Below are 24,576 nucleotides of genomic sequence, written 5' to 3'. Positions count from 1 at the left end.
AAACCAGACAAGGTTGTTCAAGTTGAGTTTTATTATAACGGAATGCAGCTAGTGTACAGTTCAACAGTCGACTAGGGTTATTTCTTTGAGAGAAACGCAAGTCATGTTATTTACATCTCAGACCTTTAGCAAATCCATCACAAGTAGCAAAGCTATATTCTGGAAGGAACAGTCCTATACTCGCAGGGGGGATAGAAGGGGACTCAAGAGGAAGTTTTGGTCTCTAATGTCTATGGTTTAGAAAGCCAGGAATATGTTTTGGAAAGCCCCCATGTGTGAAGACACTAGAAGAGATATTGGTAGCTGCAAGCCGAGCATGTGTCGATGGTTATCTGCTCCCCCGTGAGGCATTTGTTCATGAAGACAACAGTTTTGTCAGTAGAATACAAAAATTCTATACATCATGGCAGTGACCATAGAGAACTCTCCACACAGACTGCAATAGCAGATTTCGCTCCCCGGTGAGCATGTCTGAACTGGTACCTTTTACAAAGATGGGACAATTAATAACTAGACAAAGAATCAGTTCTTCTGTGCATCAACAGATTCCTCTCTCTGCTCCATTTAATCCACATTTAGAATCACCAGCCCAGATGTTTGGTCTTTCTCATATACACTGAAATCTCTTCCAATGGACGTCTAAGTCTTCTGTTCACTATTCAACCACGCTATAAAGCAATGCCATTAAGATGGAGTAATCCCCACAGAGATTAATATTTTACTGGCTCCTAAGATCGATGTGTGGGGTTACCAGGCGATTGTTAGCACAGGTTTCAGTATGGGTCTCACGGGAAATGCAGTCTCCTTGATTTGTGATGTGCAGTAATTCAAATGCATTCTACAGTGACTGGCAGTAGAGGAGAGTACACACATTCTGGCTTCTAAGAAAATTCAGCAGGGAACAGATGGTGTTTAAAATGAAAAATCCTCTTGGATTGACAGAGTCCCTCAACGGGCCTAGATCTGGAGACATCAGCTGCAGATCCCATAAAAATATTCTGTTCATCAGAAGTGATATGGAAATTAAAATCAAATGCTAGATTCATTAAGAATGTGCAAAAAGCCTGTATGCCCCTCCCCTAGGAGCTGGAGGACCCAAAGTGAGACAAAGAACACAAGATGCACAGATTCAGCAAAGACTGCAGCAACCACCACCACAACAAAAAACACAACCCACCCCACCACATTAAATGTGCCTGGTTCTTTTAGGCTGAAGTGGGACATAAAATCTGAAATCGTTGCCTTTCCTGGCCTAAGATGTGACTTACTGGGCTATTTAAAGGGCACGCTCTCAAGTAGCTTAAGCCAAAAAAGGTTTCACAAAACCTGGGATTAATAGGCATATTTTCAAAACCATGCCACTGTAAACGGTTTTCTCTTTTACATGAAACATTTCCCTGTAGTGCAAGCTGCACGGTCAGTGCCTGACAGACAGGAAGGGAGAGAGCTATCATTTAAATGCAGAAAAACGAAGCAGAGAGAACATTCGCTTTCTATAGTCGAGGTGTCACTAGTAATGAGTGGGTAACGTTGGGACTGCAACAGCTCAAACAGGCTACTGAACAGCCAGCAAATCTTTTTTTTTTTTTTAAATCAAACCTATCTACTTATATCGCCCCCGTTATTGGGGCATATGAGCATCTTACCATCTTTAACATCCTCACATTGCCCATGTGAGGTAGGGAATGTGCTATTATTTCCATTTCACAGTTGGGACACTGAGGCACAGAGAGATTAAGCTTTTTGCTTAAAGTCACGCAGTCTGTAGCAGAGCAGGGCATTGACCCTAGGTCTCCTAGGCAAGCACCCTAACCACTAGACCATCCTTCCTCTCATACTCAAATGGAACCTTTTGGTTACTACCCATCACAGCTGGGGGTCAGGTGGGAGAAGGTCACACCAATGTCCTAGAAGTGTAGGGCTCCAATCCCCATAGCCATTAAGTCTCCTTTTGTCTGTGTCTTTGTAGCACACACACCTTACTATCAGAATGCCTTGCTCCCAGCCCTATGGAGAGCGACGGCTGGATTCCCATCATGCAACTCTCACAGCAATATTGCCAACTTGAAAATCCCATTTCTGTCTCAAAGTTGTCCCTTATTATTGTGACAAGTGACACCTAAGAACACTCCATGTGAAAGAGATTCCAGGAAAGTGTCGGTCTTCTCAGTTTATTTCACTTTGTGCATAGTCCGTTTCACTGGTTTCCTGTATAGCTGCTAATCAGTTTTCCCGGTTTCTGTGAAGCTTTCAGACAGCCATGAGAGAGACAAAAATTGTAAACACTAACAGAGAAATAGGATTGAAAAACCAGATTGGCAGGTAGGCAGGGTAGGGCACCAAACTGCTTTTAATTTTATTTTGAAATCAACTCAATTTCAAACTGATGGCACCCCTTTAATTTTTTAATCCATTTGGGGGCTGGCACTTTTCACACAGACTTTGTTCTTCTTTTCTCACTTGATTTATTTTCCTCAGGGTAAAAAAATGAATAAAAAGCCTGGAGAGCTGTAAGAGGGAAAACAAGGTCCTTTGATAGTTTCTCCATCATCCGAGCTAAAGACATACATCTAAGACATTTATGATGGTCAGAAATAAGGCTCTTTTCTCTATATGGCCACATGATCTCTGTGTCACTAGGCTCCCCATGCCCATCAAAGTAGTCACTGGGATCTACATGGCACTCTGAAGGGAGCAGAGTGCAGGTGGAGTGAAACATTCAGTGCTGAGTGTTTGTGTGCAAGTCTTGGAGAGTCAAACTAAGCTAGTGGGTCACAATGGTGTGACCTCCAAGGCACTAAGGGCTTCATTCTGCACCACTGCAGTCAATGAGAACTTTGCCATTGGTTTTGATGGGTGCAGAATTAGGTCCTAAGTGAGTGTGGGAAATGGGCTGAGGGCAGGGAATGCTGGAAACACTTTGAATAAGTTTGCTGAAGCAGGATCTGGCTACTTTCCTGGTTAGTGGCATCCATACACCAACAACTGTATGTAAGCAAAGCATCCAGTGTTGGCCACCGGTAAAGACAGCAGACACGGCTGGCCGGACCTTTGGTCTGACCTGCTTTGACAAATCCAATGTACGCTATTTGGCCTAAATTGTGGATGTTGTGTTCACGGAACAGAGTGATCAGTAGCCAGGCGGAATGACAGCATGTGCTGTGCAAGCTTCCTGCCAATTCCACCAATGCCTCTCGATGTTGCCCTACAGCAGACCCAGGTAACCATGGCCTTGGCACCCACAAAAGGTCTGCACCTCAGTCCGAGCCTGCAGCGGCCCCAAGCCTCTCCTGAGTGGAGCCTGCCAACTGTATTAAATTCGGTGGCAGTTTGTGATGTGCACAGAATGGGGATGAGGAGGAGGAGAGAGACCCTCCCAAATGAGTTTTCACTGCTGATCCTAAGCAAGGAAGTAAACCCCTGGGCTTTACAGGTGAATGGCTGATGCACCAAACCCACTGAGCCACGCACCTCTTGCTAATTCTCTGTTGGAAGCCAGCACAGATCTGCACTGTGACCTTCCTGGAATACAGATGCCTGAAAGGACCCACCCTTGTGACATACAGCACTCTCTAGACCAGGAAGGTAAGCAGCCTGCAGCCTGTCCATTGCCAATCCAGGCTGCTCTGGGGCACTGTTCTCTCCCACACCCTGCCCATGCAGGGGCTCACTCCGGTATGTAGTCCCTGAAGGAGTTGAAGCTGAGGCTCCGGCCGCCTGCGTTCAGGGTGGAGTTGGCATGTATCTTTGGAATCTTTTCCATCAGCTTAGATACGGCCCTCCTCTTGAAGGAGCCCGGGGAGAAGTGCCCCTGTCTCATCAGCTCGTTATACAGGGTGTTGAACACTACCACGGTCTCTTCGTAGCTGTCCCTGGTGGAGATCTCATAAAAAGGATGCTTCAGGGCTTTGGAGAGGTTCTCACCGTCCTCACAAGACACCATCCGGTCAAACTGCAGGTCCTTCTTGTTGCCAACAATCACCACGGGCGGCTGGTCACTCCCGCCGCTCCTCTTGGGGCTGGAGTGGATGTGGTTGATGAGGAAGCACAGCCTCATGACCTCGTCGAAGCTGCACCGGTCAGTCACAGAGTACACCACGGCAAAGCCGTCGCCCCACTTGATCTTTTCCTCGATCTGCAAGGAGTCTTCCTCCTAGGGTGGGGAGAACAGAAATCACAGCATCACCACGCAAGGCAATGAGCTCAAAATGTTTTACCAACACTGGACCACCACCTGCTTTTGCTCCCATTGGGGTCAGTGGTAAAACTCTCAACGGTGCAGGATCAACCCTCTGGAGCAGATCGGCCTCACTCCTTTGAAACCTATGGAGCTATACCAGTTTATATCTGCTGAGGATCTGGCCCATCAATATCAAGGGAAACAGAGAGAGATAGAGGGTAGTTTCACACACCACTGAAAGGTGCCTGCCTCTGGAGTGGAACACAGCAGCTGCTGACCAACACAGCAACACCACACAACAATTCGGGGCAGTAATTGGGTGCCAAATCCAGTTGGAACTGCAGGTGTAACGTAGGGATGCAGATTATCCGAATTGGAAGTTGGGCCAGGTACTCAGGGCAGCATCTCCGATTATGTAGGAAGTGTAGGAAGGAGATCTTTAACAACCACAGGCAGTAGGACCACAGACATTCCTCTCCTCAGGCAGAGATCCTCTGCAGCACAGTGCCCTGTAATTCAAGGCCCAGGGGCCACGGACACCACCTCTTGCAGAGCCATCACTGGAGGCTGACCATCTAAGCACTGACCCAGCCGTGACCCAGCTTAGCTTGTGACATCTGATTGGCAGCAGGCCATTGTGCAGTAATCATTAATTGACAGGCAGCCACGCCAGAAAGCCGCTGGGCATCTTAACAGGAAATAACTAAACATGATCACAATGCAACATGCCTATCGCAAACAATCCTCCACTGCTGTTGGCAAATCAGAGTCTTTGTGTGTTCTCGGTGCCTGCATTTACTCCAGCTCCGCAGCCACACGGTCCCTCAAGCTCTATGTGTGGCTTGTGTTTTCATCCTCCCTCGTCTAGCCACAACATTGCTGCTACAGGGCTTGAGCCAAGCCCACTGACGTCACCGGAAAGACTCCCTTTCATGTCTGGGGACTTTGGGTCAGGCCCCAAGCCACCTTCCTCACCCACTGCTCTGACCACGTCGCCTTCCTCCTCCCCAGCCCCTGCACTGGCTTCCTGCCCTTTACCACATCGAGTTCAAGGTCCTTGTCCTCCCCTTCAGGGCCCTGCATAATCTCACTCCCGCCCACAACTCCACTGCTATTTCCTCTTCCTCTCTGCACTCCTCAAAATCACTTAGTGTTGCTGCCTCCTCGGTCTCCTTTGCCCACTCTCCGGCTTCCCCCCTTCCTTTGCTCTGTATTCAGAGCAGCCTTCCACCACTGGCCAGCCAGAGGGCCCCCCCTCTGTCCTTTCAACTCCACCTCTGCTGCAGCTGAGCTGTTGCCTGGCACAGATAGGGGGCTTCTCGTATGTCCTGTAAAGCGCAATGTACATTTACAGCATGCTGTTAAAAACAGCAGCAATGCCCAGCGGGGTCAGGAGGTTGGGTTAAAGTGGCTCCCTTGGCTTGAATTTAACCTGTGCAAGTATATCTGGATAAATGTAGACAGATTGGTCTTAGGTAGCCCTCAGCACAGGGGATCACTCTTCTCTTCATCTGTGGGTCTTGCATATTCCCAAACACTGCTGATAAAATGGGGCTGTGTTGTACGCAGCAAAGGAAAAGAGAGTGAGAGTGAGAGAGAGAGAGAATCAATGGGCAACTATGAATTATGTGGCTGAAATCCCATCAAGGAGTCCTGGTGAGATCAGAAAGCACAAAAGCAAAGCTGGAGTCCCCCAGAGCATCCCTCTCCCATGCCCCAAGATGGAGTCACAGCTTCACCATGCTATATTTCACACATGGGGGCGAGTCCTGGATCTTTGTCTAGCATAAGTGCTGCTTTCATCACCCTTCTTCCACTGCTGCTGGCTTCCTACGCTGTTCCAGCCAAAGTGCCCCTCCCTGCCACCCTGCTCCTGTCAGATGGCCTTTGCTGGGACCACTCAAGTGACCATCCAGCAAGTGCCAACACTAACTGGTCAAGCCTCGGAACACAGGGATGTCCACTGACTACCTCTCAGGGCAGCGACAGCACTTTCCCAGCTGCAATCCACCTGTCCTAACGCACGCCTGGGGCCAATACCACCACCACCACAGACTGAAAAGACAATGCTCCACCCTTGGGACCATTTTCTGGTTAGTATTTTCTGACATCGGTTGCCCATGAAGCAGTGACCGTGACCGTACCTGTCCTGCTGTGTCGAGAATCTCAAAGTGCACCATCTCCCCATCGATGACAGCTGTGTGTCTGTAAATCATTTCTGTAGGAAACAAAGATGCGTGAGAACTCCCTGATCTCTGCGCAGAGCACGGGTGGATTCCACTCCGCACAGCCAGGTGAAGAGCATGCTAAAGGAGAAGGCACAGATAACACAAAAGGAGGACTCAGAAACTCCCTGATCACTGAAAAGAGTCACCACCCTTCCCATGACACAGTAACTGCTTGATGCACCAAACTGAACAGGCAGACTCTGAGCCATTCTTGGTGCCCCCAAAGCTAATGGGGACTTTGCCAGTGACTTCAAAAGGGAACAGGGTCAGAACCTCTCTTAAAGGAGACACTGTCAGAGCGCAGTCTTCTCATCTACAGAAAGCATGACACACAGAAGTTCACAGTGAACAGTGCAAAAAGCTGCCATCTTTCCTTCCACACATTGTTCTCATATCCAATGCCCAAACCTCCCCTGAGTTTGGCATAAGTAGGTTCTGACAAGTCTTATTAGTTCATCTTCACCCAAGGGCATCCCTCTGTTGTCTGAGATCTAGAAGATGATAACAGAGCATGTTGGATCAGAGGAAGGGACTTGCATATCCTGTACAAGCTTTTTATACATAAATCTGTGTGTGGCATGTGTTCTGGCAACACTTTCCTAGCTCCTTTTCCTATTTGTCAAAGAAATCTGTGTTTTAAAGACTGTTTTCTCCCATGCAACCCACCTTTGCCCCCAACCCTTCACCCCATGCTCCGGGGAAGTCAAAAGGCTAGATTTCTGTTGTCACAGCTAATTCCATGACAAACAATTATAATGCCACACAGACAGGACAGTGATGTCACTACAGGATCAAGCAGCCCTGGCGCTTAAGGGAGAAAAGCTCTTATTCAGCAAACACAGGTATCTTCAGTAACAGCCACGGGAGCACAGAAGCATCTCATTCAAATCTCATTCCTTTATGCCCACCTGTCAATGCCCTCGCCCCCCAAAGCCCTGACTACATCAGGGAATCATATCAATTTGTGTCTATAATCCAACTAATCTAACTCCTATTGCGTTTGTCTACACTGTAAGCACAGCACTGTTGGAAGGTTTTGCCTTACATCCACAGTGGCACTGTTTTGTATTGGATGTGATATGCCACCTTCTGGGTATGGGTCCCAGGGTTCCCAGCACTGCTCCCTGGTGTGCTGCATTCTGGGTAATTTTTCTGCAAGGACTGGTGCAGCTTGGGATGGCAGTGGGAGAACTATCTGCACTGAATTTTTTTCCATTTTCAGCAAATGGAAAGTTGAACCATCCACGTGAGATTGCTGTGGTGATTTTAAGTCCTCTGGAGGTGAATCCCATCTGCCCCAAACTAGCCCCATATGTGGCCCTGGCCTCATATGAAGGCCATTGAGCCAGGGACACAGACAAGGAAGTAAAGAAAAAAACAAAAAATCCAAGCCACATCAGCAGCCTTTGTGCCATTGGCAGTGCAAGGGTGGGAGAGACAGCAGCGATCAGTGGTTGCAGAATGCTAGGAACACAAGGGATTGGTAGAGAGTGAGGGTGATTTCATAACCAACAAAGAGGGACTTAAAAGCTGTAAGAGTCCTTTCAAGCTATTCTTAAAAATAATGTATTTTAATACTGCTTGTCAGCCCCACTGACGCTGCTAATCCACACCCTTTAGCTTGCCTACATTCTGGCTCATATTACACACAAATAGGACAGGAGGAGATCTTGCTTTTCTAAACAAGAGATAAAAGTTGCACTGATGCTTGTATCTGTACTGTTTTTTCAACATAATATATGGAGTGAAATGCTTAAAGCCTCACTAATATCTCCAGGAAATAAATCCCACAACATTCTGCTTAGCAACAACTCTGCAGAGAAGGAGAGGGAGAGGGAGAAAGATCTCCAGGATTTCTCTTCCCCATTCTTTAATAGGAATGTGTATGAAAACAGGATCTTTGCCCCTCCAGAGTCTATATCTTCTTGCTTCTGATTCCAAGAGACAGCATGGTCCAGTGGATGGATCACAGGGTAGACTCAGGAACACAAGTGTCATGGGTACTGCTGGATACTTGGGACTTTTGAAAATCAGGCTCTTATTTAGGAGACTACAGATCTAGGGGTCTACCTTTAGGCACCAAGTTTTGAAAATCTTGGCTTTGAATGCTATTCCTGCTTCTGCCATTGATCATTGGGATAAGACTTGCCTATGTACCTTGTGACAGGGTGTTGTGGACATTAATTAATGTCTGTAAAGTGCTATCAAGGCTGAGCATTATTTCCCATTTGTTGGTGTCATTTTCTGGTTTGTGACATCGCAGCTGTTGGTCTTTGACCCTGCCCCAGGGCCTGTAACCTTTTCCTCTGGCTGCCCAAGTCTGTTCACACAACTGCTAAAGCCATCTTCCCTCCCAGCCCACCTGCTCCCGTCCTTGAATCCCTCCACTGGTTCTGCACAAAACTCGACTTCATCCTCACCTTTAAGCTTTGTTAAATCTCACCCCCATTTACACCTCTGCTCTCAATCCCCCTAGGTCCCTCTGTTCTTCCCAGTCGTCCTCATTTCCCTTTGTCCCCTATTCCTTTCTCTAAGTCTCAGACTTTCTAGCACACTGACCCTCTCCTGCCCCGTTTCTCCTGTCTCATTTGGACTGTAAGCTCTTTGGGATAGGGAACCAGCCACATTCTCTGCAGCACCAGGTATATTTACAGCACTGTTTAAATATTTGGTAACATTACAGAGAGCAACTCCAAGTGAGGGAATAAGCAGAAGGCAGAGAGGAACTCCCAAAGGAAAACATATTTACTTTTGTACTAAACATCTCCAGTCCGAATGAATGTGGGAATCAAACTTAAGAAAGTACAGGACGGACAGGGAATTAGCAGGGTTGTTTTATCTGAGTTTTCCACTAGGGATCACCCATTTCTTCAATGAAATGCCGCAAGGCTGAGGAATTTCCAGCACACCTGCCACCCACCAAAAAACCCTGCGCTTGCACATGAAAACACAGTCCAGTGAATAACATGGACTCAACATAATGACCTCCATTTACAGTGACTAGTGGTTTTTGGGTGCCCAACCTGACACACCATTCAATGGGCAGGATCTTCAGAAGGAGGGCTGCTCAGATTGGACACACCAAAATACGAGGGCATTGGAAATCACTTGGCCCTTTTGGCTCTGTACGCTGAAAGTCTCTCTCCCCAAAAAACAACCCCGAGGCCAAACTGCTTCCAGATTACTAAGCCTACATTTAATAGAGCAGTTACTACTCTTTGTACAGCACCTAGCACGATGGAGTCCCTCAGCCCCACTGTAACACAAATAATAATGTTGTTAATAAAATAATAATAATAATAAATACTTGCTTACCTAGAGTAGGGTCATAATCCCCAATGAATCTCTTGGTGATGAATCTCACAGTTAGAGCTGCATTGGAGAAAAACAAAACAACCCCCCCGCCCCTGAAAGTCAGTTGTGATCACCAAAGCAAACTCAGTAAAACACTGATTAACTGAGACAGGAGGGCTCTGATGAGTTTGCTCCTCTCTGTAGTGAGGACGTCCTCCAACCCTGAGTGCAGGCTGATGGCGGTGTGCCCTGCTGGGCTCCGCACAGGCAGGGGGAGGGAGTTTTTGATCCCAACCAGGTATACTAGGTTGGGAGCCAGTCAGGATCTCTGAAGAAGCTACTCCAAAGTGTAACCACGAGCATCAATAAACGCTGGGTAACAAACAAACAGAAAACAAAGTCTCTCTCCCACACCGGGCAACGCTGCCACCTGAAAAGCTACGGGGCAGAGGAGAGCATATTAAAATGGCAGATTGGCCAAGATCTACTTCCAGTACCCTGGGAGTTTGAAGGCTGAAAACTGCAAGACTTACAGTAGATAGACTGGAAAGGATCTGAGGGTAACTTTACATTGACCAGCAAGCAGTTCTCTGCCCAAATCCAAAGTCAGGACTTGCCGTGTGTGAACAAAAGAACAGAGAAAGCCTGATTGTGCCTCTCTGCACCCTGGTTACCAGAGGAACTGACTAGAGCTAAGAGTTAGCTTAGCTGCTTCCAACAGAGAAGTTCACAATGTAGCCAACACTCTGTTCTCCCTATTGGTGGACGAGAACTGCCTTGGCATTGCCCAAAGTTGTTTTTATACAGCAGCTGCTTTACAAACACAGATCCTCAGATGTCTTTCTAAAGGATATGCTCGAGTTCAATCGCAAAGTGCTGGACGGAACGCAGGAGTCCCTGGGTAGAATTCCGCAGCTCGTACAATTCAGAAAGTCAGATTGGATGACCACAACGGTCTTTTCTGGCCTTAAAATCTAGTGAAAGTATCTAACCACACAGTGACACAGATGAACTAAATTCTGACCCGATTTACACCCTGGGCAATCCTATTGATTTCAGTCAGGAATGTGTTTTAGGGGTGCTTCATAGTGCTTCTCTTATCCCTTGCATTTGTGCACAAATATTTCCCTCGCACCCAAATGCAATATCAACAGAAAACGAACCTGAGTCAATATATAGCAGTACAGTGGCATTTGACAAGTTCCCTAAGAGCAGAGAGATCATGGAGACATAGAGCTTTTGCTCCGTCAGCAATTTCACCTGCTTCCTATTTCTACCCCCCGTCCAATAGCGCACATCACATTTTAAAACAACATTTCACAGCTAACCCTCAGGAGTCGCATTGATTTCACCCACAGATTTTCAAGACCAGAACAGACCATTATGAGCAATCTAGTTGATCTCTTGCATAACACAGAATTTCACACAAACTCCTGCCCTGAATCTTACACTTTGCATCTGGACAAAAGCATATAGTGTAGAAGCAGTCAGAGACTATTCTGGTGAGCACTCTAAAATACAGGTCATCATAATTCAACATGCTTTTCTGTATGTGTGATACTGGCAAACAGTGCTTTGTGGCCCCGAGCCTGCATGGGCTTAACTTTACGCACAGTGAGTAGCCCAAGTGACTTTGGTGTAGGGTGACCAGATAGCAACTGTGAAAAAACAGGACGGGGGTGGAGGGTAATAGGCACCTATATAAGAAAAAATCCCCAAAAACAGGACTGTCCCTATAAAACCGGGACATCTGGTCACCTTACTTCAGTGGGGCTATTTACTGCGCAGGAAGTTCAGCATGTGCGTACGCTTTGGCAGGACAGAGGGATCTTGATGTATCACATCAGCCTAGGTGACATGACTGCTCTAGAAAGGGCGGGATATCTGCTCGGTCTGATGAATTTCCAATACTGTTTATTGAACGTTTTATTCTCAAGTTAAACATATCAAACGCAAGTTGTACCATCTTGTATATTTGCATTCAATCAGTCAAAGGCTCAGCACCCCAATAGTTATAAAACGAGACAGCACCACAACATTTGTATGTTATATAAGAAATTAGAGGCACTTGGCAAACAGAGGGGGGGGGAAGATAGTTCAAAGCTAGGTTCTACCTATACTCAGCAGTATCCTTTTAAAATGAGACATACAACAAAACCACTATTAAAGAATATTTACGTCTGAGAACATAGTGGAGGGTGGGGAAGAGCAAGACAGAAAAACCTATACAAGGAACAGCTTGAAATATAGCCCAGAACCTCTCTCCTCACTCTCCTGTTTGCTGTCACTTACCCCTTACATGCCACACGTATACTGCATTTATGCCTGGGAGTGTCTGTCCCCAGCACAGGGAAGGGATGTTGTTTTCGCTCGACCCTTCCCTATCTAGGCTTCAGAGACCAAGCTCCAGAGCGAGCTGCAACTTCAAAGCACTATCTGCAGTTTCCTTTAGCGCACTAGCCCCAATCTGTGGACCCAGGCTGGGAGGCTTGCTCCTGCTTGCCCCAAAATGCTACGTAGGCATACCTGGGCCAGGGCCCCCAGGGGGAGTTTGCTTTAGCCCTTCACAAATAACTGGATGGTGGCAGTGAAAATGTCTTTTTTTCCCCTTTCGTATTTCACAATCAGGCAGGCCCGGAAGCAGCAACAGAGATCAAATCGTTCAGTCAAGAGCGTTGGGTGGGAACAGTCACAGAAGAGGAATGTACACAATTAAACCATTCTATCCAAGCGTCCAACCTCCCTGCAACAGGGGGACAGGAGGCCCAAATCCTTTGTGTCCAATTTAATACTCAGTTAAACCAGGACAAAGCCTAATGCTGGAGCGCTGGGCCAGTAGTTCCATCCCAACACTGCATCTGTCTAGTGCTTAATTGGTAATGAAAGAGGTACCGGGGCTCAAGCAATTTTTTTATATTCATAACTGATGCAGCAAGCCCAGAGGTGCCTGGCTGTGAACTGCCAAGCCCTGGCACAAATTAAGCATTGCATATGCCCCTTTCTCTCTTCCCCTCCCATGGAAAAGTACTGGCTTGTGTTGTATCTTCCACATTCACTATAAGCAAGCCAAACTAACCCCAAAGCAGCCTCGGGAAAGGAACAATCCTCGAGGGAGGCCACCAAAGTGAAATGACAGGCCTGGTAAAGGTAAAGTACAGCGGGCTAGGAACTAAATAAATGCCTCTTCAGAGCTGGCTGCAATGGGTTACTAGGTGACAAGGCTAGTCTCCGGGTGAGGCAGATGTCCTCTGGCAATTCCCAGAGAAATGCCCTCTCCAGCGGTGGGGAGAACCAGGCCCTTGCTCACCTGCTTACACGGAGCATGGAGACTCAGCTGGCTACAGTCCAGGAGCATGCAGGAAGGAGGAAAGGCTCTTTCTAAAAAGCAAGCGATTGCAGTGCTGATGTCATGGAGATTCAAACTCGGCCTTTCACCATAGAACAGGGGCAGGGGCTGCAGCTGAGCAAGCTTCTCCACCCCACCCCACCCCACCAATGTTCCTCTTCCCTGACATGGAAGAATAAGCTGTAGGGGTGAGAGCACAGCTTACTATAGAGTCCAAAGGTTGACTGGACATGGAGACTCAAGAGATGTCTGTCGTCTCACTGTTTCTATTGCAATGGTGGATTCCTGTCTACTAGGAACTTGGCTGAGTGGAAGCCGCCATCAGAAGGAAGACACTCTTCCATGTGACGGGAAGGCGAGCATCTATGCCTAGAGTAAAAAGGGGGTATAGGGGGTAGCTAGACTAGTGGGTCATTAAGGATACAGTAGAAAAAATGCCCATTTAGGGTAGGATTTTCAGAAGCACTCAGCATTGGCCTAGCATTGCTCCCATTGACTCTAAGGGAGATCTAGCTAGACAGCTTTTACACTGAATCTCTATTTTACTAGTTCCAGGGTGCCTGATAAATGCAGTGACGAGTAAAGAGGAACCAGCCCACATTCACAAACGGCTCCCCAGAAATCTCAGAGGACAGGAGAGGAGGTTCCTAGGGACTGGTGTGCAGGTGGAGGGAAGGGGTGTGTTGTCATGAATTCAAATGCAAGAGTTTTCCGGGTGCAGGACATCACATCGCAGGGGGGGAAGCTCTGATGAGGAAAGACAAGGTGTGAGCTAATCACAGATTATAGTTAAACTAATGGCTGTGTGCCAGGTTACCAGAAACGTTAAAAGTTAATACACCAAGGCTGAGTATCAAGGTAAAGAACTAGCAGCTTTACTGAACATCTCCAGCTTGGCTGAAGGTCTACACAAAGCCAACAAAGTCCCATATGGCCCTGTCCTAGCATGCCCTGGGGCTGGGCTCTGGGCTGGCTCTATTTCAGCTGCTCTGGAGTCCTGTTCTGGAATACAGAGATCCTACTCTTGACAGCTTATCCATGGTAATGGAGAGGTTGAGGACAAGTTCAAAGTGCTTGGAAGGAGGGATTTCAGAGACACAGCCAGTTGGTAATTAGTGGAGTCCCAGAAATGCCTTACTAAGGATGCAACAAGATGAGGTCAGGGTTCACGCTGATGGGGGAACGCTGCTGGTGGTGGGTAAGGTTAAAGAAAATAGTTGAATACTCCACAGGGGAGACTAAGAACAGAAAGGTGATGTTTACTGGTTCATTGTTTAGCAGGGAACACAGGAGCAGATAGAATAGAAACCTGAACATCAGGGTGGAGAGACTATGTGATGCAGGGTGGAGGGCTTCCCTTCTGCCAGGAGCTGGAAACCATTGAGGGGGCAGGAGAGGAGGAATCTACATGCCATATTACACACAAGAACTTAGCAAAGCACATACCCGTGTGGAAGAAATGATCGTGATTATATGCTTTAGGGGTAATGACGGAGGAAGCACAAAGGGGTGGTTCAAGAAGTATTGACTTACTACTCGCCGTACAAATACAGACACCCAGCACAGAAACACAGCCAGCCAGATGCAGAAGGTATAGAAAGTTAAGTGGGATACTAGAGACTCTCTCCATCTGGGAAAGGATAATTACCAGGGCACTAAGGTCAAGAACGTAGGTGGTGTGGTGGACATAGGCAGCCATGCAGAGGAGGTGGCTGGGGTCTTGTTGGTGAAAGAAGGCCCTGGTTAAAGCACGGATGGAGCAGAAACTGTGTGTGCTCCAGCCATTAGGGAATACTGTTAGATTTCCCACGGTGAAAGAGCCACAGGAATCAGGAATTATGGGTCACTGAACCAGAAAGACCAATGTGGCTGGGAAGTGACTGAGCAAACACAAAAAGGATTTTTAAAAGGCCCCGATTCTACCTTGTCTGGACTCAGAGAGAAATAAGGATCTGCTCCTGCTCCCACACTGTTCAATGGCAACACTCCCATTGGTTTCAATGGAACAGGAGCGAGCCCTAAAATTGGATACACGCTCAGAACACCAGCAACATTCCAGCTGATAAGGAAGGAGCTGTGCTGGAGCTCTTAGGAGGAAAAAGGGTTTCACTTTGCCCAGGGATGGGAAACGGACTCCTGCTTTGAAACAATAAAGTACACTAGAGCCGTGGTTTGCAACCTTTTTTGAGACCACTGCACTAGGGACCTTTTAGTGTGCAGCAGCACGGTCCACATGGACACAGTGTGCAGCCGGTTAGCGCAACATAGATTTGCACCCCAGGTTACCATGAATTGAGCGCACATTTAGACAAGCCTTTATTCTATGTCCCGTTTTACTTTGAATATTCTATGCCGACACCTGCATTAAAAGCAGTTCAGTTTGCATTGGATGGACCTATTATTTTCCCATAATATATCAGGGACACTTCGGAAGTTGCTTCTAAAGATCTTAGTTAAGTATTTTTGCAAATCACACTGGACTTCCACACTACAGGGAGGTTTTGAAATATAGTACCTGCTCTGAACTTCATATCAAACACAATCACCAGTATTGTGTATGAGGATACCCAGATAAGTCAATTTCTTAACAGGTTTCCAAGCAGTCAAAATAATTGGTAGGCAAGTTAATTTTCATAACTTCGGTCTTCGATGTATTGAGAAGACCCATTTTCTTGGCGGAATTTGCATCATCTGTCTTTTGCTACTTGGGTTTCCACCTTCCACCCAAAAAACGGGACACCTGAACCATTTCATCTGGGACAGTTACCTCAAATGAGGGACAATCCTGGAAAACCTGGGACAGGTGACAACACTACTTAGAGATTTCCCGGGACAACTACCTCAAAAGAGGAACGATTCTGGGAAAGCCTGGACAGGTGGCAACCCTATTTGCTGCATATCTTCAATTATTTTATTTAGAAGACAGATACAATCTGCCATGTCTACAACTCAGATCTCACCGCCTATCCATGCAATGCCTGTTTCCATACTGAGAGTCTATCACATCACAAAATCAGTAGCGACTCCAAACCAGATGGTGGATACAATGCAATGTCACCTTACACCAGTGTGAACTGTAAACCAGCCTGTTAGCCCCTGGTTTATCTTTACTATTCAGTAAGTGTTTTGATACACATTTTTAATAACACAAGTTGATGGAGTCCCCAGAAAAGTTATCTGCCAAATTGACTCTCTATTATTTATTAAATAATAAAGGGAAAAATCCAACGAGTCTTACAGGTCTCTAGTTTCATTTTCCCTGTGTTGTAATTATTGACAAGAGACAATATGCAGAAATACACTGTAGCTTAATAAAACAGCGCAACAGGGCTCGTTAAGAGTTGGATCCTGCTGCGGGTATTTATTTTCATCTTTAAGGACACTATTGAGTTGTCAGAGAAAGGGGGAGACAGCGGAACAAATCAAACCTGATTCCTAGGAAGCACCTGACACTGTAGTACGCTCTAGGCAATCTCCCAAAGCTGCATCACACGGTACTTTATTAAGATGGAGAACCAATTAAATTGATTAAAAATTGGCTTGGGTACAAGAAAACAACAGAAGTTGCCAATACAAGGAAGTGGATGAGGGCAGAGAGGCGTGACAATGTGAAGACCTTTTTTGTTCATCACTTCAGATGTTTTTATACCTTTCAGAGAGAGGGATTTAAAAAGCGGACATGGTTACACTTTATATGAAGATTCCATTTATAAATGGTTAATAAATTAACAGATGTTTTAATAAATCGTTAACTGATTGCTAGAGAGACCAATAGGTTGCTTGGAATGATGCTTTACAACCATCTATAATGCCACCTACCAATGTGCATATAGATCTCTATATCACATGCGACTCATGTCTGCTGCAACAGGCTTCTGACATCTCTTAATCACTTATTAATCCTTTATAAACAGAACCTTCATGTGAAATATGACTGTGATTACACTGGCTAGTGTCAAAATTAGACAGCAGAAGATATGCGGCCAGGGGAGAGGGGGAAGCAAACACACATTAAAGGATTGGGATATTCGGGATTTATAAGCTTTTACAGGTGACTTACCTAGTTCAATATCCAAACCTCTAAACTACAGATAAGCCTGAAACAAAGCTGCTCAACTTTGATGATATTCAAATCCAGATGCAGCTGGTCCCAGCCACCCTTCCTGCAATGGCTTTGAACATGGTTTTGTCCTGGTCACAGTGTTTTGCTGCTAGCACGGACACCTGTTGAGGATTTCCAGTCAACCACATCAAAGGATTGGCAGGAAATTATTTTCAAGGAGTGGGTTACTTTCCTCCTGTAAACGTATCTTTCGCCATCTCTCAAGATTTTAATTGCTCCTGCATGTGGAAGGGGTTCACAGATAGTGTCCCTGATAGCTCACTAAACCTGACCTCTAACTGAACTGTCTGATTCCAAAAGGATCATTACGGGACACTGCTGTCAAGTTACAATCAGACTGGGGGAGGGGAGACGTGGAGCGGGGCTGTTCGTAGCCACACTTCAGAGGATTGAAACCAAGGGGATTTCAAAAAAAATCGAATTCATTTTTTATTTGCAGTGTTGTAGCCGTGTTGGTCCCAGGATATGAGAGAGACAAGGTGGGTGAGGTCATATCTTTTACTGGACCAGCTTCTGTTGGTGAACAAGACAAGCTTTTGAGCTATATAGGGCCGTTGAAGATCTCTGTGCAGCTTGAAAAGTCATCTCATTCACCAACAGAAGTGAGTGCAATAAAAGATATTACCTCCCCCACCTTGCCTCTCAAATTCATTTTTCCTCATTCGCGTTGCCTGTTTAGCTTTTACATCGTTTTCCGCTTGGATAATGGAAACTACTCACTCTCTGGTTTTCATACACTAAAACAACGCGCCCATGTGCGAGTTAAAAAACAATCCAGGGGAATGCTGAAACTGAAACAAGAGAGGAAAGCATGGGACTCAAGAGCCCTGGGTTCAAATCCCACCACTGCTATATACTTTCCCCTGTGACGTAGGGCAAGTTACTGAGTCTGTGCCTCAGTTCCTTATCTGCAAAATGGGGATCATATTTCTTTTGTCTGTCTTGCCCATTTTTAGATTATAAAATATTCAGGGAACGGACTGTCTCTCAGTCCAGCGCCTAGTACAATGAGGCCTAGATCTCAGCTGGGCCGGCAAAATGCTTCTGTAATACAAAAATAATAAATAGTCTACGTGAACTGTCATCAATCATTTCTATGTCTTAACCCCCCCCACCCCCCCCCGCACAGGGCAGTAGGTGATCTTACTTGTCGGTGAACACTGGGACAGAAATACAACTGTGGAGCTCTGCTAATACACTAGGATTGTGAAAGCTGAGAGTGGGACAATGGCATAGTCCGAAGTATGCATCAAGCTCCAGAATTCACCTTACAGTAAGTATGAAAGTCTGTCAGACTCTAAGATTTGGCTTTGTCCAAGCAATGTTGCAAAATAACTATTCAAAGGCAAGCAATTGGGAGATATCACTTCCCCCACCTCACCTCCATGCCTACAGTTTCTAGGGAAGCTACCCAGCTAATTACTCACTCTTTTGACCTGTATTTTTAAACTAAAAAGTAAGCCAGATGTTAGTGTCATTGTGGAGACTGACTTATTTTAACAGGCTATCACACTAGCACATTGTACAGACAACAGCATTAGGAGTGAAGTCTAAACTTCAGAGGGGATTTCAACCACCGGTGTAGCTGAACTGATGCACAGCCTTAATGCAGACATGCAAAGCCACTAGAAGCCATAATTTGCACTGATACAGTTCACTCCCTACTTGAAACTGAGCTAAACTGCATCACTTCAAATTGTGGTTTATAGGCGCAGCTTTGGCTGCCTGCACTGGAAAGGTATGTCTATACTGCAACGGTGAGCAAGTCTCCTAGCCTGGGCAGACAGACTTGTATTAATGAGCCTCGCACAAACATGCTAGAAAAGGCAGTGTGGACACTGCAGCACCATAGAATCATAGAATATCAGGGTTGGAAGGGACCTCAGGAGGTCATCTAGTCCAACCCCCTGCTCAAAGCAGGACCGATCCCCAATTAAATCATCCCAGCCAGGGCTTTGTCAAGCCTGACCTTAAAAACTTCTAAGGAAGGAGATTCCACCACCTCCCTAGGTAACGCATTCCAGTGTTTCACCACCCTCTTAGTGAAAAAGTTTTTCCTAATATCCAACCTAAATCTCCCCCACTGCAACTTGAGACCATTACACCAGCAGAGGCCTGGGCTAGCCATCTGGGCTTGGACCCAGGGTCAGGGTGGGTTCAAGCTTGGATAGCTAGCCCAAGCCTCCGCCAGGGCCACAACCTCCACGCAGCTATTTTTACCACATCTGTGCAAGCCTCAAGCCTGTGTACCCAGGCTGAGAGGCTCACTCCCAGCTGCAGTCTAGACATAATCTTGGTTTTCACTGCTGCTGCTAGGCAGGTGGCTGGCCAGTGATGGCTGCAATCAGGGCAAATCCTCAATACAGGCATGGCCAAAAGCCATTAACCTTTCAAGTGCATTAGTCCACTTTGATCTTTTAAAATAAACAAACAAAAAATAACCACCCCCCCCCAGTCATTTTAGAGATGGAAATAATTCTTTCTAGGATAAATTTAAATGGAAAACGGGAACCACCACTTAATTATAATGAGGGGTGGCCTGAAATTCCCCGGCATCTGGTTAATCAAATCGTGTTCTCTCTGCAATTCTTTTCTTGTATGTTACGGCTGATGAGTTATTAAAGTGCATGAGGGAACCATATATGTTCAGCTTCAAGGTTATGAAATTGACTAGTTGTTGGTTTGCGGGGTTTTCTTACCAGCATTCTTCTGCATGAAACACAGTTCATGTGACTTTTCATTTACTGCTCCATCTGCTCTTCCCACTTCCAATTACTCAGTCCTGGCCTGAATACCACACGTGGGTCCCGATTCTACAAGCAGCTGGGCGCGGGAGGATCCCTGCACCTACGCAGAATCCCAGCAGGCTCTGCCCACATGAAACTTGTGAGTTCAGGGCTTTTGACACTTAACACACCCATGTCAGAGCCACATTCAGTTGCTGTCTTTGTTGCAATTGTACCCCATACTAGGAGCTGCTGGCAGGATACTTTCCTAGGAGGGGTTCCCTCCAATTTGGTATTCACTCCTTTTCCTGGTCGAAAATAGCCTACGGTGTTGACTTTTGAAACCTGCTGGAAAACCTGTCTATCTAGGAAGGTGTATGGGTGTGAGTATTTATTTGATGGGAGAGGTTAGGATTTTACAGGAGCTGAAATGGAGGTGTTGTGATTCGCCTTCTTTTCTGTGTGGAGAAAGGCTGTTGCTTTTCAACCGCTGTTGGGTTTTTGTTTCATGCCTTAGTTGGATTGCACTTTTAATTCTCTTTCCATAGCCCCTAGAGCCTGGGCTTAGTGATCTTTTCATGTTTATATGCCCAATTCAAAAAAATCATAAACTTAAGTTAAAATGTTAACTCCAAGAGTTTATTTCACTTCCTTTTAAACAATGAAAAATTGTGATTTTTCATTTACTGAAAGGAAGAAATTCACCAGTTACAAAGAAATAAATTCGGTGGAAATGCACAACTAACAGAGCATCTGCAGCCAAAGCAAAGTCTGTGTTGTGAACCAGACAGGGATACCATATCTGTAGGGTATTTCTGGAGTGGGCAAATAAATGGTGGGGAAGTGTTCTTTAAAACTTGCCATCTCTCTCCCCCCGCAAAAATGACCACTATACTTTCCTGGAGTTTATTGTGGAAATTTGCATTTCAACTGCCAACACCACTGACCCCTAGTAACAGAGAAAAAGTATGACTGTACAAGAGTAAACTTGTATCTCCCAATAAGAACATAAGAATGGCCATCCTGGGTCAGACCGAAGGTCCATCCAGTCCAGTATCCTGTCTACTGCCAGTGGCCAATTCCAGGTACCCCAGAGGGAATGAATCTAACAGGTAATTATCAAGTGATCTCTCTCCTGCCATCCATCACCACCCTCTGACAAACAGAGGCTAGGGACACCATTCCTTACCCATCCTGGCTAATAGCTATTAATGGACTTAACCTCCATGAATTTATCCAGCTCTCTTTTAAACCCTGTTATAGTCCTAGCCTTCACAACCTCGTCAGGCAAGGAGTTCCACAGGTTGACTGTCTGCTGTGTGAAGCCCCTACAGAAGTTCCTACAGCAGGGATGGTCAAACTACGGCCCGCGAGCTGTTTTAAGCTGGCCCGTGAGCCGCAGCACACAACTCAGCCCTACTCCGGCGCTCCGGCCAGGGGCCGGACCACACGGCTCCTACTCCACTCCAGCTCCTATGCGCTCCAATGGCCCCCTCTGGCGCTCCAATGGGAGCTGCATGGGCAGTGCCTGTGGATGGGGCAGTGTGCAGAACCACCTGGCCGCACCTCCGCATAGGAGCCAGAGAAGGGACATGTGACTGCTTCCAGGAGCCGCTTGAGGTAAACGCCACTTGGAGCCTGCATCCCTGAGCATCTCCCCATGCCCCAACCCCGTGCCCAGACCTGGTCTCCCTCCTGCTCTCCAAACCCCTCAATCCCAGCCCGGAGCACCTTCCTTCACCCCAAACCTCTCATCCCCAGCCCCACCCCAGAGCCTGCACCCCCCCCGCCAGAACCTGCACCTCTTCCCACACCCCAGCCCCGATCCCCCTCCTGCCCTCTGTACCCCTTGGTCCCAGCCCAGAGCACCCTCCTATATCCGAAACTCCTCATCCCCAGAGCATGTACCCCAACCCCAATTTTGTGAGCATTCATAGCCCGCTAGACAATTTCTATTCCCCAATGTGGCCCTCGGGCCAAAAAGTTTGCCCACCCCTGCCCTACAGGCTTTCAGACCATTGTGCTAGATGCTGTACAAACACATAGTAGAAGATGGTCTTCCCCCCCCCCGTAGTTTACAATCTAGACAGACAGATGGGGGTGGGTGAAAGCGAGTGACTTGTTTAAAGTCACAGCAGTTCAGTGATAAAACAAGGACTAGAAGAAGCCAGGTCCCTGACTCCCAGTCCAGTGCTCTATCTACTAGACCACACTGCCTTTCAGTCCACTAATCCACCCAAACTTCAGCTTAAAAAAAAAAGTCACTTGAAAGTGCAGTGAAAGTCATTCAACTTTTAACCCCACTTCCCCCACCCCCAAACTTATAACTAAAGGATGTTAATGGCTTGCTTGCTTTAATTTACTAAATACAGGCAGGAATTTCAGAGTAACTGATGGGAGTTTAAACCTGGCATTTACATTGTTTTCCCCCAAAAGATATCTTTCATATGGCTAGAAGATATAGGACAGTGACCCACAAGTCTAAGCCAAGCTGATCTACAAGGAGCATTTCTGCAGGCAGGCGGTGACATGGGCCAAAAATCCTTTGGGTATGATTCCCAGAATCAATGAGTCTTCGCTAACTCCGAATGGAGTCAGGGGAAGTTCAGCACCCCCACTAACGAGAACTTTTGTGTTTACTGCCTCCAGTCCAGCAATCTCCAGTCCACTGTCCTTTGCAAAGGCTGATTTTAGAAGCCAGGACTGCCTGCCTGCCCGACCACCCCCTTACAGAGCCCGGTTTTTGCCCTGTTTCGAGCGGCCGTGGAAAGCATCTGATCGGCAACATTTCAGGCGTGGGGCAAGTGATCTATTCACGCCCCCAGTGCACGTGTCTACAAGGGAAGCCCATAACACACCGGCTGGGCTGAGGGCTTTGGCGGGAAGGTGCTCTGCAAAACACGACGGGTGGGGTGACAAAGCGCACCCACTTGCCAAACCTGACGGCACCAGGGGTGGGGAAATCCCTGCTGGGGCGCCAGGGGGAGCCTGACTGCCCAGGGCCCCCGCGGGCGCTGATCTAAGGCCCGTGGCCGGGACCTCGGTCCAGGCAGCCTCGCAGGCAGGGCACAGTCAGCCCGGGGCGCCCACGGGCGGCCTGAGCCTTTTCCCCCGCCTGGCTTCCCGCTTCCGCCGTCCGGCAAAGCCGGGAGGAAGCGGGGAAGTTGCCTGGCCAGGCGGCTGGCGCTGCCCTGCAGGGCGGGGGGTCCGAGGCCCCCCGGGCGCACGGCGGGCAGGGTCCCTACCTGTTTTGCCCACGGCGCCCTGTCCCAGCACCACCAGCCGCAGCGTCCGCGCCTGGCTCAGGCTGACCGAGCGCCGCAGGGGCCGCGAGAAGCTCATGCTGCCGCCGGGGAAGGGGCTCAGGGCGCTGCCCGCACCATGCTCCGCGGCCGCCGCGCTCGGGCTCCGGCGGGCTGCGCTCTGGCTCCCGGGCGCGCACAGTCTGCGGCGGGGGAGAAGAGAGCTCCGCCCAGGAGGGACGGGCCGGCCGCCAGCGCCCCCGACTCCTCCCGGGCTCCCAGCCCGTCAGCTCCGGGGCAGAGGTAGTGCTGCTCCCCAATCCCCAGGGGGCCGGGATCTCCCCGCTCCCCAGCCGCTCCCCAAACGCCACGGTGCGTGATCTCCCCTCTCCCCAGCCCCTCCTGAATCCCCAAGGGGCCGGGATCTCCCTAGCTGCTCCCCAATCCCCAGGGGGCCGGGATCTCCCCGCTCCCCAGCCGCTCCCCAAACGCCACGGTGCGTGATCTCCCCTCTCCCCAGCCCCTCCTGAATCCCCAAGGGGCCGGGATCTCCCTAGCTCCCCAGCCGCTCCCCAAACGCCACGGTGCGTGATCTCCCCTCTCCCCAGCCCCTCCTGAATCCCCAAGGGGCCGGGATCTCCCTAGCTCCCCAGCCGCTCCCCAAACGCCACGGTGCGTGATCGCCCCTCTCCCCAGCCCCTCCTGAATCCCCAAGGGGCCGGGATCTCCCTAGCTGCTCCCCAATCCCCAGGGGGCCGGGATCTCCCCGCTCCCCAGCCGCTCCCCAAACGCCACGGTGCGTGATCGCCCCTCTCCCCAGCCCCTCCTGAATCCCCAAGGGGCCGGGATCTCCCTAGCTGCTCCCCAATCCCCAGGGGGCCGGGATCTCCCCGCTCCCCAGCCGCTCCCCAAACGCCACGGTGCGTGATCTCCCCTCTCCCCAGCCCCTCCTGAATCCCCAAGGGGCCGGGATCTCCCTAGCTGCTCCCCAATCCCCAGGGGGCCGGGATCTCCCCGCTCCCCAGCCGCTCCCCAAACGCCACGGTGCGTGATCTCCCCTCTCCCCAGCCCCTCCTGAATCCCCAAGGGGCCGGGATCTCCCTAGCTCCCCAGCCGCTCCCCAAACGCCACGGTGCGTGATCTCCCCTCTCCCCAGCCCCTCCTGAATCCCCAAGGGGCCGGGATCTCCCTAGCTCCCCAGCCGCTCCCCAAACGCCACGGTGCGTGATCGCCCCTCTCCCCAGCCCCTCCTGAATCCCCAAGGGGCCGGGATCTCCCTAGCTGCTCCCCAATCCCCAGGGGGCCGGGATCTCCCCGCTCCCCAGCCGCTCCCCAAACGCCACGGTGCGTGATCTCCCCTCTCCCCAGCCCCTCCTGAATCCCCAAGGGGCCGGGATCTCCCTAGCTGCTCCCCAATCCCCAGGGGGCCGGGATCTC

General features: G+C 48.6%; 1 protein-coding gene across 1 annotated transcript; it reads right to left on the bottom strand.

Moving 5' to 3' along the window:
* Positions 1-13: 13 nt before the first annotated feature.
* On the bottom strand, positions 14-23,327 carry LOC140912528 (ras-related and estrogen-regulated growth inhibitor-like). Its single transcript, XM_073347035.1, has 4 exons — positions 23,143-23,327; positions 9,724-9,780; positions 6,325-6,398; positions 14-4,153 (listed from the first exon to the last, which is right to left on the bottom strand). The coding sequence occupies exons 1-4, from the start codon at positions 23,237-23,239 to the stop codon at positions 3,668-3,670; spliced, it is 714 nt and encodes a 237-aa protein (XP_073203136.1). The 5' UTR covers positions 23,240-23,327; the 3' UTR covers positions 14-3,667.
* Positions 23,328-24,576: the final 1,249 nt, after the last annotated feature.

This window comes from Lepidochelys kempii, chromosome 6 (assembly GCF_965140265.1).
Source record: "Lepidochelys kempii isolate rLepKem1 chromosome 6, rLepKem1.hap2, whole genome shotgun sequence".
NCBI lineage: Eukaryota > Metazoa > Chordata > Testudines > Cheloniidae > Lepidochelys > Lepidochelys kempii.
Note: the sequence above shows the minus strand (reverse complement) of the source record. Positions and strands in the feature narration are given on the sequence as shown.

What these genes read in the sequence shown, in the direction of transcription:
- LOC140912528 (XM_073347035.1), bottom strand. Translation starts at nt 23,239, where the DNA reads ATGAGCTTCTCGCGGCCCCTGCGGCGCTCGGTCAGCCTGAGCCAGGCG. An exon ending in GGATTATGACCCTACTCTAG is followed by an intron (nt 6,399 to 9,723) that starts GTAAGCAAGTAT and finishes TGTTTCCTACAG; the next exon opens with AAATGATTTACAGACACACA. An exon ending in TTCTCGACACAGCAGGACAG is followed by an intron (nt 4,154 to 6,324) that starts GTACGGTCACGG and finishes TCCCCACCCTAG; the next exon opens with GAGGAAGACTCCTTGCAGAT.